This window comes from Lucilia sericata, unplaced genomic scaffold (genome assembly GCF_015586225.1).
Source record: "Lucilia sericata isolate MDLA Ls3-8-SP2 unplaced genomic scaffold, ASM1558622v1 Contig000363F_arrow, whole genome shotgun sequence".
Classification (NCBI taxonomy): domain Eukaryota; kingdom Metazoa; phylum Arthropoda; class Insecta; order Diptera; family Calliphoridae; genus Lucilia; species Lucilia sericata.
In genome coordinates, this window is record NW_023994382.1 from 297,261 (window position 1) to 315,364 (window position 18,104).

The 18,104-nt window shown below is 30.8% G+C and overlaps 1 protein-coding gene across 1 annotated transcript in view; it reads right to left on the minus strand.

Annotated features, from left to right (window-relative positions):
* The window catches only part of LOC119604111 (nipped-B protein-like), a 174,570-nt gene that overhangs the window by 92,460 nt on the left and 64,006 nt on the right, over nucleotides 1-18,104 (minus strand). Inside the window, exon 3 of the mRNA XM_037956564.1 lies at nucleotides 11,669-11,844. Within this exon, the coding sequence (XP_037812492.1) occupies nucleotides 11,669-11,844 (176 nt within the window). The remainder of the gene's footprint in view (nucleotides 1-11,668; nucleotides 11,845-18,104) is intronic.

Consider the following 18,104-nt stretch of genomic DNA (forward strand, 5'->3'; position numbering starts at 1 on the left):
GGGCTTACTTCGACTCTAAAGCTGTTATATTCAAAATTGGAAAGGTGCCGATTGGAAGGGCTCGAAAAGGACACTAAAATACCTAAAAGGACACTAAAATACCTAAGACCACAGCATCAGTAGCAACTACTGATAACGTTAAGAAGTCAAATGCTAAAAGCGAGGAAGATACCACTAACTCCCCAAAAGAAGGTGCAGCTGCCCTTTCCAAAATTGGGGAGGCGCCGATTGAAAGGGATGTCAAAACCGGTCCCGATAAGGACACTAAAACACCTAAGACGGTACCCAAAGCATCATTAGCAAGTACTGGTAATTTTGAGGAGTCAAATCCTAAAAGCGAGGAGGAAATCACTCACTCGCCAGAAGACAGAACAGCAGTGCTGTCCAAAATTGGGAAAGTGAAGACTGCTCTTGCTATGCCTAATAAGGACACCGCAGTGCCATCAATGGCACCCACTGCATCAATAGCCACTTCAGGTTACCCGGAGGAGTCAAATCCAACGAGCGGGGATGTGATCACCAACTCGCTGGAAGACAATTTAAATGGATGACAATGATTGAGGTTATTCAAATAAACCTCCATCGGAGCGAGACAGCTACCAACGCTCTGATGGCTAAAATTAACACAGGTAAGATACATATAGGTTTAATCCAGGAACCTTGGACGATTCGCAACAAGGTTTCTGGATTAAATCACGTAAATTTTCTACGCTGATACAGGGTCTCGACCGAGAACATGTATCTTATGTCACAAGAACTTATGTTTTCTCCTCTCAACAGGATTATCCACATCGGATGCAACGGTGCTGAAGCAAGGTCGTGGCAACCTTGCTTCAGCACCTTGCATCTGTTTACCTGCCTTTCGATTCTCCGACACTACCACCAACGTCGGAGCTGATGAAACTGTTCGAAGAGGCACAAAGGAAAAAAAAAAGAAAATTGTAATAGGTTGTGATGCCAACTCCCACCATGTAGCCCTTATGGATTTCCTTAATGCTAAAGACTTGATCACATCGAACTTATGTAATAAAGCTACCTTCGTCAATAGAATCAGAGAAGAAGTATTAGATATAACTATTAGGCTTCGTTTCAAAAAATAAAATGTTTCCCGTTTTTGCATAATCAAAGTATGCTTTTTGCTGAGACAAATGGTGCAAAAACAAAAATTTTATCATTAACTCTTTAGATGTGATGAGACTTTAAATTTTCAGATTTTAAACCACGAAACATAGAAAAATAAATAGAACTGAAACTGAGAATAAGAAATATTACTCTCTCACATGTACAGGTTCTGTGTGAATTTAATACAATTGTATGAGTATTTTTATTTTTGTTTACATAAAATAACAAAAATATGAAAGTACAAAATGTATCCGAATACATCATACCCTACCACATTGCGAGTAAGTAGCAATAAGTTATTTAGTATTTTTTTATGTAGAAGTTATATTCAAGAGATTGATGTTTGCTTAATTAATGAATGTACTACTCATTATAACAATATATAGTCAAAATTTCGTATATATAAAATTTGTTGAGTCGAATTTTATAAATACCCTATTCTTGTATAGCATGTACCGCTTACAAAAAAGTTCAATAGGCTTATTTATGGGCATCGACGCGGGTGTTACAAACTTTAAGACGTAAACAAAATACCGTTCCCATTAGTGTGGTGTAGGGTGTATTTTGACTGTATTTGGGCTGCTTTGAAATTAACAATAATCGTTCATATCAAGCGTTAATTTTAGCATTAGCACAATTCCTTTGGCAAAATAGCCCCTGCTGCTGCAATAAACACTGCTAAAAGTTATGTTTTCCCATAAAATTATTGAAAACAAAAAAACAAATTTTTCAATCGTTTTTATTTTTTTAATATTATTTTCAAGTGTCAATATTGACTCAACCCAGCAACCACAAAGAGTTTATTTAAAATTAAAAATAATTTTTAATGAAGATCTTTCTTACATTGGTCAACTGATATTGAATAAAAATGGCTAATTCAAACCATTATTTCATAAAATATCGAAATATAATATCAAACAAAAATATAAAAACTTTTTAAACGAAAGAGTTTGTGTTTGTTGGGTTACATATTTTTCAACTAATACATTCTCACGACTTAGGTTTTTGACAGCAGACTTAGGTTTTGTCATACTCAGTTTCAGTTCTATGTATACCTTTTCTATGCCACGAAAGTTATAAGGCCCAAAATTTGTCATTATGCAGGTTATATATGGAACATTAATTGGATGGAGTTTTATTAAATTCGGAGATGATGATGAAAAACACCATTGTTTGATGGGAAATTATTAAACCACAAGCCAACATTATAACCATCATAACTCCTAAAGGGATTACAATAAATTAACAATTTTAACACTATTTTCTTAAGGGCATTGAACATTATATTTACGAATGATAAAATCAGGTTTTGATTTTTTTTTAATTGCTTTTTTTCTTTTGCTCTTATGCATTTATAGTGCATCTAAATTCTGTCAAATTAAGTTTATATATCTTAAATTTTCCTGCAGAATAGTATACTAAAGTCAGATTTGAAATATGTACAGCAGTTTTCGGACTATAAAAAAATGTCGCCCAAAATCGGTATTTTGGCCGCAGATATGCAGATGAAGGAGTTGAAATTTTAACAAAATAATTACGCCAATATTAGTGCTGTTCCAAAAACTGTCATAAAAGGTATGATATCACAATTTCAAAAATATTGCGTGAAGCCTAATAACTATATGTTCAGAAGAGCTTATAAACGAAATTCAGGATTGGAGAGTTTCGGACGAGCACTCCTTTTCTGACCATCGGTACATAAGATTCAAAATACTACGGCCGCCACCAAAGCCGATAAAGTTTCGGAATAAGTCTAAAACTAATTGGATAATGTTCGGTTCCTTACTAAAGAACCGTTTTTTCAATGTCGAAATAATGTAGAAATGCTCACAAGTACCTTGGTTGAACCGTTTGAGGACAGCAGGATGCAAGGGTAATATTTATACCTAAACCAGGGAAACCTAGCTATTCGACACCTAAGTCTTATCGACCGATAAGTCTTACGTCCTTCCTACTTAAAACCTTGGAACGGATAGTCGATAGTATGGTTAAAAGCAGTATACCCGACAAAGACCTAAAATTTAAGCAGCATGCTTATGTCGGTGGAAACCGCTTTAAACGAAGTTGTCCACTATATAGGTGCATCCTTTGATAGCAAATTATATACACTGGCGGTATGCATTGACATCGAAAGCGCCTTCAATAACGTGCACACTAACCCCCTTAATCATAAACACAATTTTATTTAACAAAAGGTTTATAAAACAAAATTTCCATAAGAAATTTGTGTTTATGAATAAGGGGGTATTACTCTTGTCCAATCCCTAGGCCAGTTTTATGTTGACCGGGTGCTCCGTAACTGGATCAACCACATGCTAAGGAACAGATGGATAAGCTGTAAGATGTACGATATAACTGTCAGGAAAAAGGTATTTCGCGTTATACCACAGGGTGGCATTTTGTCACCATTACTCTGGGTTACCACGATTAATAGCCTCCTAAGGACCCTAACCGAGAAAGGACTTAGACCTGTCTGCTATGCAGACAATGTCATAATACTTTTAAAGGGAAAGGATCGAAATTACTTGTGTAGAAGAGCTGAGGAGGCTCTGAATACGGCCTTGAGCTGGGCCCAACCGAGAGGCCTCAATGTTAACCCGGCAAAAACGAAAATCTGTTTTTTCACAAGAAAGACAAACATTTCTACGTATACTGAACCTTGCTTCCTGGGCAAGAAGATACCAGTGACAGACAAAGTTAAGTACTTAGGTGTAATCCTCGACCGGAAATTAAAATGGAGACCCCACATAGAGGATAGGATCAACAAGGCACATCGGTGCTGGGCGATATGTCGGAGAGCTATAGGCATGAAATGGGGTCTTAGTCCTACTATGACAAATTGGCTTTATAAAAGTGTAATTAGACCAATTCTAGCTAATGCTTCAATAATCTGGTGGACTGCTTTAGATAAAAAGTGCAATATCAAACTACTACAGGGAGTTCAGCGTACATGCTGCTTGGGTATAAGTGGTGCCATGTGTACTACTTCAACCAAGGCTCTGGAAACGTTGCTAGATATTCAACCCTTGAAACATATTTAAGATATGAGGCGGCGCTTACAGCCGAACGGCTCTTTACTTTAGGCGAACTGGCCAAAAGCGGTTATAGGACACGTCATCAATGTATACTGTACACATTGGAAGGTTACACACAATCATCGGACGTGTCTGATCGTATACCAGACACAGAATATGTCGGAAACTTTGAAACGCTGATCCCAGATAGAATGTCTTGGCCAAGCGAAACATTAGAGGAAATACCAGTAGGAATCCGTTGTTACACGGATGGCTCCAAATTGGGGCTGGGGTTCTATATTGAAGACCCAGAAACAGAAATATACCACCGTTTACCTAATCATAACACAAGCTTCCAGGCAGAAGTACGAGCAATAACGGAATGCGTAAATTAGATTAGAATAAATATGGCGCCCACAGCGCTTAATATATTTACCAATAGCCAGAAGGCAATTAGGGCGATATCAGGCGATAGAACTAAATCTAATACTCTCCCAGAGGTAAGGTTCACATCATATGGGTACCAGACCACTCGGGAGTAGTCGGTAACGAAAGGGCGAATGTAATAGCTTTAAAGGGAAGGGAGCTCGAGGCAGTTTACCTGACAAACGCAAAACCATTCGACGAAACAAAAGCTGAATTAAAAATATGGGTGAGAGAATCCCATATGGCCGCTTGGAATAATGAAATAGTGGGTAGAACCACGAAGATCATATGGGGTGACCCTGATGGGAGCAAGACGAAAAATCTCCTCAAAATGAGCAAGTCTGAAGATAGTATGATGGTACGTATTCTGAGTGGGCACACTGGACTACGAGCACATCTATGCAAAAATTGGACGTGCGGATTCAGACGAATGTAGAGCATGTGGAGAGGACAGCGAAACTCTGGAGCACTTTCTTAGCCACTGACAGGCATTCGTCGAAGTTAAATTTGAGTATCTTGGAAGTGATGTTATTCCGGAATTAACATTCCTGACTAACACAGATTGGAAGATTCTTAGGAATTACGTACAGGAAACTGAGTTTATGAATCACTGAAAAATAATTCATTCAGTTTCCTTTTTTATTTTCATGATAAGTAGCGTACAACAAATCAGAGTTGCTTTTTTTTATTCTTAAAAACAGCAGCTACGTTCTTACTTAGAAACTAACTACAAATAAACAGCCAAAGGAACGTCACAGAAAGGAAACGTTACGGAACTTTCAAACTAACTGAGCCTTCAGTCTTTGGAAATCAAATAAACAACATCTACATATGTGATGATTTTTTGTTTAAAATTGTTTAATATTTTTATAATACACAGAAATTAGAAAGAAAGTACATAATGTATTATACACAGTTTAATTTTATTATTTTAAAAGTGATGATTTATTTATGTATACAACCTTAAGAAGTCCCAAATAAACACATAAATAATGGAAACTTATGAATTATTATTAAAATTAATAAAATTAAATCATAATAACTTATATATATCTAGATAGTTTTCATCAGACTATGGTCAGAATAGTCAGCCCAATTTTTTATACTCTTACGAAATTCGGATGTTTGTCGAACATTTTATCAGACATTTATCCGACATCTATCAGACTTTCTTATATTTGATCAGACTTTTGAACGAATTGTCGGTCATTTTATCAGACATTTGTCCGACATCGATTAGACATTCTTATATTTGATCAGATTTTTGTACGAACTGTCGAAAGAATGTCAGCCATAGTATCCCACATTTGTCCGACTTCAATTAGATTTGTCGAAAATTCCTTCAGAATTTCTCCAGGAATTTACATCAGATTTCATACTGAATTCTGACCGAAAACACTGCACAGTTTTCGGAATTTCCTCAAACAAAGATTTCCAAATTCTGAGCAACCTCGGCTAGGAAATCGGCAACTTCTACAGACTCTCTGTACGAATTCGGCTTACATTTTTTAGCTGATAGTTATCATACAGTGAAATAATCGTGGAAATCCACCAACTAGATCCAAAGTTATAACCCTTTAAAAATTACAAAAAACAGTTCGGACCATGTTTAAAGCAAGCGTAACACAACCTACTTCTATGAATTCTATAGGGCTAAAAAATTTAAACATAGAAGTTGATAGATAAAAACACAAGTAATTTTCGCAATATCTTTTTTAATAAAAAAAAAGTTAGAAAGTATAGTCGGGCGTGGCTGACCATATGATACCCTACACCAGTTATGAATATTAAATGTGATTTATTTTTCATAATAAAGCATTTATCTTCAATATTCCCTTGCTCCGATACATTTAAGCAATTTATGGATGAAAAACTTATTTTCTGAAAGAGGCTTTATATGTGGGCTAGGGGCAAATATGGACCAAGCCCGATAAAATATTGTGAATATATTTATATTTACATAATATTTTATTGTGCTGAATTTCATCGCGATATTTGTGTTTATAAGTTAATTTGGGACATTCATGTAATTTTCTGAAGGAGACTTTGTATGGGAGCTAGGGTCAAATGGGGCCCGATCTTTATGAAATTTGGCAGGGTCATCAAGACTTCTATAAAACTTAGTTGTGCCGTATTTTATCGATATATCTGTATATTTAACATAATTATGAGCTTAGAAGCCCTTTTCGGGGGGTTCTGTTCTATGGGGGTAGGTGAAATAATGGACCGATTTTAACCATTTTCAATAGGCTTCGTCCTTGGGTCAAATAAAACGTGCGTGCCAAATTTCATCGAATTATCTTGAAAATTGCGACCTGTACCTTGCGCACAAGGTTTACATGGACAGCCAGCCAGCCAGACGGACGGACATAGCTTAATCGACTCAGAAAACGATTCTAAGCCGATTGGTATACTTTAAGGTGGGTCTAGGACGAATATTTTTATATGTTACAACCCAACAGAAAATTTATAGCTTACTACATTGATATTGTGTTGCTTATTTTGTATTCGAAAGTGCTTACAAACTTACACACACTCTGGCTTACTTTACACAGGATATGGCCGCTTGAAAATGACACACTAACTGATAGACTAGGTTTGCGATATTGTGTGTAGATTATACTTTTTTTATAATATACTTGTGTGTGGAAAAGTAGCTATTCCTACATTCTTACCGATAAACCTAGTAAGTAAAATTGTTTCTACAGCACCTTCCTAGCTGGAACACAAGTGTATCAAAAAGTATCTACAACAACTTTCTAGTTAAAATACATGTGTATTAAGAAGTATCTAAATATGGATGTTTTTTTAAAAAATGCTACCCAAATACATGTATCTACAAATTCATTCATAAGTATAAGGCCATTCCAATTATCACTAGATCATGATCCTAATTTTAAGCAACAAATTTTGCTTAAAATTCATCTAAACATTGAAAAATGTTGATCCAAAAAATATTTTTCGATAAATGAAAAATTTTTTGTTGATTAAATTACAGCACACTTGATTTTTTTTATATTTTAATTTTCTGTTCTCACATACAATGTTAATCACAAGTATATTAAGATGTAAAAAAATTATTAAAAATTTAAACTTCATATCCAGATTTTATATACAAGTAAATTATAATAAAAAAAAAAAAATAAGTAACACAAAGTAAAGCACACAACATTGGTTACAATTCCGAGTACTCTGAAAATTTTCTGTGGGGAAACATCAGCACAAATCCAATATACCCTCCCCACTAAAGTGGTGTAGGGTATAAAAACAAAGATTTCTTACAAAATATTTTGAGATAAACTTATGCCCTTTTCAAATAAAATTTGTAATAACTTTTACAATTTTCAACCGATTTTGTTGTTGGAGCGATAATTGCATAAGCATTCTAAGTTTCTAACGCACTTTTAAATGTCTTTTCACCTATTGGTCCTAGCAAAAATTTTCCAAAGGAGCTCAGATAGCTATTTCTTCATCTATTTTTTTTTTGTAAATAATGAAGAAATAGCTATCTGAACTCCTTTGGAAAATTTTTGCTAGGACCAATAGGTGAAAAGTTACACCCATTTGAAAAAAACTCTGGCAGTTCTTGGCCGATATAATTGTCAAAGCAAGTGCAGTGTTTAATAACGGAACTTTTGTATTCGCAAAATACACTAGTTTACAACGATTTTGCTCATGATATAAAACCTATATAGATTTATTTATTTATTTAGGCCGTCTAGTCCAAAAAAAAACATTGGAAGAAGTCTAGTGCGTAAAATTTTTGAATTATTCATTTTAAAATCAGGGTTAATCAGGGTTCTCTTGTCACAAAATATTGAGAATTTTGTTAAAATAATCTTATATCAGATAAATTTGGTAAAAATTAAATTATGAAAGTCCTAAATTTTATATTATTGACTTATTTTTCTCAGTTGATTGATAGGTTCCCAAAAAAAGTGCAAGCAAAAATAAATTTAAACTAGCAACAATTTTATTGGACAAATATTGGTCAATTATGAGAGGATGACAGTATAAGAATGACAGTATCAACATTAGAATATCTTATCTAAGCGGCATTTGGCATCGACGAAAGTCTCGTATATATCCATGCAAAATAAGTTTTTTCCGACCAAGCTCAGAAGCCTTTTTTAAACCAAATTAACAATCAAAATTTATAGCAATAAAATTAGGAGACTATACAAAACTTTATTTTAATTGGTCAATCAGTTTCGAAGATATCAACGATTAAAAATGGTTCGATATTGATGGTTTCAATCTCTGTTATATTTTCTCAGATATACTAATTCAATATTATTTTATATGGGAGGTACCACGCCCACAATAGCCAGTCCGCCCATTTTGTTCACAAATTTTCATATCGATGTCAAAATTGTCTATACAAATTTGAGATATGTGAGTTTTAATATTATTTTGTATGTGGGTGTCTCGCCAACTTAAAATTTCTATTGTTTCTTCCAAATATAGAGGAACACGCAGTGAGAATTTCCAGAAGATCTGTTCAGTGGTTTAGCCTCCTATAAGGCACAAACAAATAATCAAACAAATAAACAAACATACATTAATTTTCATATATGTACTAGCTATACCCAGTGTGTTTTGCTACCCTAAAAGCAATATAAATAAAAAACCCACTTAACGATTTTGAAGATTTTAACTACAATAGTTTTCCAGATTTACAATATGTTACATATGAAAGATGCCACGCAAATTATTGCAAGTTCGTCAAAATTTTGTATTTAATTCATATATGTGGTGCCAAGCCCCCCATTGAAAGTCCGAACTTTATTCTCAAAGTTCTTCATGTAAAACTTTAAAATTATAGCTCTAATAGTTTTCCAGATATACGAATTTGTCTATTTAATTCATGTGGGGGTTTCAAGCCCCTCAGATGAAAGTCCGCCCTTTTTTCTATACGAACATTTACGAATTTTTCTATTTAATTCATATGGGGGCTTTGGTTTTAAAATATTTGCCTTTTTTGTTGTATAGACTACATTATTCCTAAACCTAGTAATATTCGGATGGCTAATTTTCCCTTGTACTACACCCTTGTCTTGGAATTTTAAAACTTTTTTTTTTACAAAATCGTTTTTTACTAAACGAACTATATTTTACAAACACAAAACTTTTTAAATTAAATTTTTACAAAGGCAAGGTCATCAAGGTTTGTATAAAACTTAGTTGTGCCGCTTTTTATCAATATACAGGTATATTTAACATAATTATGAGCTCAGAACCCCTTTTCGGGGGGTTCTGTTGTATGGGGGCTAGGTAAAATAATGGACCGATTTTAACACTCCTTGCACACTGGGCCAGAGATCCCATTTTTTGGCCATAATTAGAGCAGTGGATGTATGAAATAAATAAATAAATAAATAAATAAATAAATATCACATATAAGGATTTCGGTGACACTGATTAGGATTCTGCAAAAAAAAAGTAAAAATTTAAAATGGCGGATCTAAAATGGAGGCCAAAATTTTTAAAAATTCAATTAATTAAATTTTTATTGAACACGTTTTATGGACCTTTGGTCGCTGATTACAAATATGAAGTCAGATTTTAAAAATTGAATAAACTGAATCCAAAATGGCGGATCAAACATAAGAAATAATTAAATATTTAATTTCTTAGCAGTATTTAAGATGAAGATGGTATGAAATCGTTGGCTTATGTATTTCGGGCATAAAACTATGCCAAACCTTAATTAAATTTGAAATACTTGAAATATTCAAAATGGCGGATCAAATATGGCGGTCATCAATTTTTATTTATTGTTATTATATATAACTATTACTGAAAATATATAATTAAGATAACTTGATAATTATGAATCTTAATTCTTATTGCTAAAAACTAAAAATGAGAATCTAATATCCAAAATTAGTAATATGAAAATTATTCAGCCAGGTATGTTTTCTAATTAAGTGGTGGTAAATTATTTTTTTATTAGAAAAGTTATAATTAATAACAATAAATAAAAATAATAAAAAAAACATATAGAAATTCATTAGGGAAATAAATTTTTAATAAATTAATCCTTTTCGGTCATAAGTTCCAAGTTACTTAATCCCTTAAATTGTTCTAGTAGATCCGAATCATTCTCTTCATTTTCTATAAAATTATTTGCTTTTGATTATTTGCCTATTCTAAAATGTAAGATTTCCGTAGATATTTTGGGATCGGATGTATCCATGGCTCTATAAAAAATATGTTCCATCGTAGCTTTACGTGAACATTCCCTGCTATGAAACTCCCTAAATATCGGACATTCGAAAATAGTTAAAATAACTTATAAATATAAAAAGTTAAACAGATACTGCCCCGCATATTGAATTTGTAATTTTTTAAATGTGAGATTAATAGCTGCCAATTTTATTATGATATTATAATGATATATTACTAAAAATTAATTTTAATTTTTTCATTAAATTTTTACATGGTAAAAATCTACTAAGTTTCAACGACTATTTTTATATTATCGGCAATAACTCTTAAGTTTATGAATGGTCGCAGGCGGTCGCAAAATTCTGGACAGAGAACATATCAAGGCGTCGAGAACATATCTGGCACTGCTTGGCACTAGCCTTTGAAACTTAAAGTTTTTGGAAAAAATCATATTTATAAGGTTTAAATAACAAATTTTTGATAATTATCTTCAAATTACTAATAATTTTCATTTGTATTTTAAGCACCAGTTCCATCTGTTTAATTAACTATCATTTCATGTAAGTAAAGCTCAAAGTCCCCAGACTTGAAATATATAACTTTTTTTCCTCACCACTAAAGTGGCGTAGGGTATAAAAATGGCATAAATTGCGCCATGTTCTAACTAGCTTATGAGGAAAAAGTATACATTTTGTCGTGGTTAGGTCTTATTTTGTGTTACAAAAATTTAAAAAGTTGCAAAATAACACATACTGTAAAATATTTTTACAGAGTTTAGAAAAAATAATTTTCACACTTTGTTGTTGACAACGTAACAAAATCGGTATTGGCTACCCTATGCTTTCTTAAAATATACTTCAGATAAAATTGTATACATACATAATTATTTATAATTTTATACATACATATTTCTTTAATTTATAAAAGCAACTTACTTATGAAAACAATCACGAATTAATTTGTAGTTTTTCGTTATTTTATTTACGACTGCTCCAAGGCAAGATACGCAACTGGAAACCACAGCTTGGTTTAATGATACAACCAGTAACATTAAATGTTCCTCCAAAGACGCCAAAAATGATTCACTGGCGTTGTTTACTAGTGGAACGACCTAAAAAAGAAAAAACTTTACTTATTTTATTTATTTTCAATAACCTACTCACAGTGTTACAATTTTTTATACTTAAGTGTAACTCTGGCAACACTAAATATTTTTAAAAACTAAAATTTTGTACTGAGATTTTTAATTTGCCTATACATTTGAATTTTTATGTAAGAATATGTTATGTGTTTGAAAAATGCATAAGTCCAGAACTTCCAGAAAAAGGCGGTTAATAAAATTATGCAGTAATGACATTTTCTTCAATATCACTAGATTTAAAAAGACCCTCTTTAAAAAAAATACTTTTTTCGAAATATGTTTTGTTAATTACCAATGCATTATTCAGCATTTTTATTTTGATTTAGCTGTAAAATTTTAATTTAGCATTTGACATTTTTATAAAATATTTGAGCAATTTTAGTTTCTTTAAATTTTAGTATATAAAAGAAAAGATTTATATTGGCAATAGATCAAATCGCACTCCCAGTTCAAAAGTGACTCAACTCAAAATTTTATATTTTCGGGTTTATATGGAAAAAAACATATTCACGCCTGATTCCAAATTGACACAAAATTTTTCAATAACATCTGTTGTCGAGTATATACATACATACATACATAACATACATACATACATACATACATACATACATACATACATACATACATACATACATACATACATACATACATACATACATACATACATACATACATACATACATACATACATACATACATACATACATAAATATTAGTAATATGAAAATTATTCAGCCAGGTATGTTTTCTAATTAAGTGGTAGTAAATTATTTTTTTTATTAGAAAAGTAATAATTAATAACAATAAATAAAATTAGGGAAATAAATTTTTAATAAATTAATCCTTTTCGGTCATAAGTTCCAAGTTACTTAATCCGTTAAATTGTTCTAGTAGATCCCAATCATTCTCATACATACATACATACATACATACATACATACATACATACATACATACATACATACATACATACATACATACATACATACATACATACATACATACATACATACATACATACATACATACATATGTACATACATACAACAACATGTAATGTAGACCACGCAACTTTGTCAACATTGCAACAATTCGTTGTCACAATCGCAATCGGATGTTATTGAAAAATTTTGTGTGAATTTGGTACCAGGCGTGTATATTTTTTCCTCTGTGTATGTTCTACAATTTTTCGTTCCTTTCTGTTTGCAGATTTTTTTGATGTTAATTTGGTAATATATTTTCAATTTTATATCATACGGTAACAAAAATTGTTTTGCTCATTACAAAAACATTTTTGAGTAAAATTAAAAGAAGACTTTGTTTTTGTAGATGCCTATGTGGAATACAGTAGTAATAAAGAACATAATAAAAACCATAAAAAATGAAATGAAATCAAACATATACTTTATGATTCTTTCATAAAATACTTTTCTGCGTTTTGTTTGATTGTAAAGCAAACAAAAGCAAGCAGATGAGCGAAAAGCCTATTGTTTTGTTTTCGCTCTTTCTCACTTAAAAAGTATTTGTTTTAGTTTTGCACATGTACAAAGCGATTTAAAAAATTTTAAAAGTTTTGTACATTATGGAAACGTTTGCGAAATGTTTCGTTAGTTTTCATACTCTGGTATGAGGGCGTGAAATTTCGAAATAAAAAGTATTCCTTATCTACAGGAAAACACAGATGCAGATGAATTCAATTGTTTTCTTTTATCTCTATAGTTTGTACAAGAAAATCTGTTTATCGGGTTTTTCTTTGTTACTCCTAAATATTCGAATTTCCAAAGCAAAATTTTTCTTGCAATTTAAAGGAATTATGAAACACAATCACTACAAAAAACCTGAAATTGACATTTCATTTCGGTACTTACAGAGCACTTTTATGTTAAAATACATAACATTTTACACCATATAGAATACAAAATTGAAAAATTCATGTTATGAACGAATGTTTAAGATAAAGAATAAGATACTTGTTTTTCTAAAAAAAAAACATCAAAAAAAAAAAAAAAAAACAATTTTGAGTTCAGTCAAAAAGAAATTTGAGTTTGAGTTGAGAAAAAAAGAAATTTTTGAAGATAGTGAAATTACATAAAAATTTACAAAAATGTTTATATGATATGAATTGCTTCATGAAAACACTTAAAAAATGTTAGCATTATTGTCAGCCACCGATTGATCTTAGGTGTTACAAATTATATTTAGCGGTTTAGATGTGCTTCATCGAATTATCTTGCAACACAAAAACAGCACTTTTATAACATTTATTTTGCAGTAGGCGTATTTCTGCTTATCTATAATTCTATTTTTTCAATACTGAAGATATATTTTTTTGTTCTTAAATTTTTATGAGTTAAATAATTTAATTTTTTTGGATTTTGTATTAAATATGTGTGCATATTTATTTCCTTAATTACCGTTGATATTTTGAAGTCAAATGAGTTGTATCCCTCTTATGACAAGCGTGTGTTAAAATCATCACTTCTGTAGGTCTTTTTCAATAGCGTTAATTCTACTTCTTTTTCGCTTCTTTGGATGTTATTTTGTTGCCGGGTAGTTTATATATGTATATTCTTGTAAATGATTGCAAATAATATCTCTTTACTTCAAAAAATACAATATTTAAAGTAACCTTAAAGAAATTGAATATAACCCAGCAAAATATTTGCTTACAAATTCACTAGAAAAATCACCAGAATTCATCGAGTAAAGTGCTTACAATTCTACTAGAAAAAGTACTTATTTTTGTTTGAGATGTTCCAAAAGTAAGTCAATATTATTTGGTTGGAAATAAGTTGTTTTTTTTAGTAGAGTTATTTATAGAATATTTATGAAAAAATAAAAATAAAAAGTGACACCGACTGGGGTTGAACTCAATACCTTCCGTCTGCCAGTTGGATGCTCCACTCACTACACCACTGCTTAGCTGTTTTATTGTGCGTCAAATAATAGTTTTTCTACACAAATACTATTTTATTTTCTGTTTGTCTAAAAATAGATATTTGATATCGTGTGCACAAAAAAAGGAAACAAAAGAAAAAGTAACTGTTTTATGTTTGTTTCTTTATTTTGATTTTTTTTTGACTTTACATACAAAGTAAGTCATTAATAAAGTACTTAATGGTAATCATTGTAAGCAAAGATTTTGCTGGGAACTTCATGAATGCGTTTAAAAAATGTTAACGTTTGTTAAACCTGAAATAACAAGAAATGAATAACCTGAAATGTTGTTAATTAGTTTTACATCACCCGAAGTTGCGCATTTTTGCGCTTTTTGAATAATTAAAAATTTTCGGGGGTGTTACCTTATTTAATTATTAACTATTTTGTCGTTATTAATTTTACATAGAAAAATGTATGATTTGAACTAATGTGCTATTGAACTAATGTGAATAGGAATAGATGATGCAGACAAGAAAGAAATCCTTGTTGATAATAAACTATATTTTTGTTAAAAACTACCCGTTAGAATTTGATGATTTGTATCTTAAATAAAATGTATTTAAGTCTACTTTGCTATGATATATGGAGTTTTTAAGTTTTTTTGCTCCATCGTATTTTATTGGTAAAAAAATTGGTATTGGAAAAAATAATAGAAACTATTCACAGTATTACACTGGGGACACAAGCTGAGATTTCTTAAACTGCGTTTTGTATTTATTTTTAAAAATTTTAATTATAAATGAAATTCTTAATATAAAGGTATAGTTTTTACTTTAATTTTTATGTAAACATTTGTTTTTTCGAAGCTTGATTGACCATATGGATCCTGACAGCTGAATCATAGGGCCGACTTTCAAGTTTTCTCAAATAAAAAGTTCAGATTGAAAGAAAGAAATTACTTCTAATGGTTAAATTATCTAAAAAATAAGTTTTTGAGAAGTTTTGAATCCACTTATAGATAACGAGATTTTTGAGACAAATTTCGAGCAATATTTCGCTATTTTGCAATTCAACCCGTTCTTGGTGGTTAAAAAGGGGCTTAAATATCGAAGTATATTGATGGACTTGTGAAATAATGCTCAAATAAGTTAAACTTAACACAAAAAGTTCACAAAATCTAAAAAATTTTTAAATTAAGTTGGAATTGTAGGTAGTTTATTGTAACGTAAGTTTATATAAAATGCACCCTATTATATAAAAACATCAGAAAGAATATTCTTTGTAATTTTTTTTTCATAAAATAAACGTATTAGCTTTTAGAAAAGGTAATAAAATAAAAACATATTTTATTTTCCTCATTTAAAAACATTCTTTTATTTTTTGCAATAGATCGTATTGGGTCTATATACTAGTATTAATTCCCAAACAGTAATATTTAAAATTAATTTTCGAAATTTTTACATTTCTTGAAATTTTAGTTTTAAATTCAAGTTATTTTACCTATCCATCAAGATACTTTGATATTTAACCCCCTTTTTAACCACCAAGAACGGCCAAAATGTGAAATATTGCTCAAAATCTGGGTCAAAAATCGGAGGATCTTCGGCTCGAAATCTTTTCAAGAATTAATTTCTTAAAAAATTTAAAAATGTTAAGCAATTTCTTTCACTGTTTTAGCTTTTTATTTAAGAAAATTTGAAAGTCGTGGCTCCAATTCAGCCGTCAGAGCTCATATGGTCAACCAGGCGTTGGAAAAAACACACGTTAACATAAAGAACCGAGGAAACAGTATATTTTGATATTGGGAATATCAATTACAATTAAAATTTTTTAGAAACGACTTTATTTTGTGGTGAAAACTAAACCAATTTTCTCAACAACTACGCGTTATAATTTGATGATTTGTATCTTAAATAAAAGTCTACTTTGCTATGATATATGGAGTTACTAAGTTTTTTTTGCTTCATCGTATTTTATTGGTATTTAAAACATTTGAAATTCTTAATATAAAAGTACAGTTTTTACTTAATTTTTTATGTAAATATTTGTTTTTTCGAAGCTTGATTGACCAAATGAATCCTGACAGTTGAATCAGAAGTCCGACTTTCAAGTTTTCTTAATAAAAACTTCAGATAGTGAAAGATATGACTTCTAATGGTTAAATTATCTAAAAAATTAGTTTTTGAGAAGATTTCGAGAAGAAAAAGTTTTGAATCCACTTATAGATAACGACAATCCACCGATTTTTGGGCCAAATTTCGAGCAATATTTCGCAATTTTTCAATTCGATCCGTTCTTGGTGGTTAAAAAGTGGCTTAAATATCGAAATATATTGATGGACTAATAATGCTAAAATAAGTAAAATTTAACACAAAAAGTTCACAAAATCTAAAAAATTTTAAAATTCAGTTTAATTGTAGTTAGTTTACTGTAACGTAAGTTTAGATAAAATGCACCCTATCATATTAAAACATCAGCAAGAATATTGTTTGTAATTTTTTTCATAAAAGAAACGTATTAGGTTTTAGAAAAGGTAATGAAATAAAAAACATATTTTATTTCCCTCATATAAAAACATATTGTTTTATTTTTTACAATAGATCGTTTTGGGTCTATATACTAGTATTAATTCCCTAACAGTACTATACCTAAATTTAAAATTAATTTTCGAAATTTTTACATTTCTTGAAATTTTTGTTGTTGCCAAAATGTGAAATACTGCTCAAAATCGTGGCCAAAAATCGGTGGATTATCACTATCTGTAAGCGGATTCAAAACTTCTTCGGCTCGAAATCTTTTCAAGAACTAATTTTTTAAGTAATTTAAAAATGTTAAGCAATTTCTTTCACTGTTTTAACTTTTTATTTAAGAAAATTTGAAAGTCGTGGCTCCAATTCAGCCGTCAGAACTCATATGGTCAACCAGGCGTTGAAAAAAACACACGTTAGCATAAAGAACCTAGGAAACAGTATATTTTGATATTGGGAGTATCATTTACAGTTACAATTTTTAAAATAAGTACAAAAACGCCGTTTAAGAAATCTTAGCTTATGTCTCCAGTGTAATACTATTAATCGTTTCTATTATTATTTCCAATGCTAAATATTTCAAATACCAATAAAATACGACGGAGCAAAAAAAAACTTGTGAACTCTATATATCATAAGAAAGTAGTGTTAATACCTTTTATTTAAGACACAAAACATAAAATTCTAACGGACATTTTTTTAGAAAAATTATTTTTTACCTCAAAATAAGGTGGTTTCTATTATTTTTTCCACCACTGTATATATATCGGTGACCGTCTAAGTATATACAAATAATTCTGTAAATTTATATAGGATCGG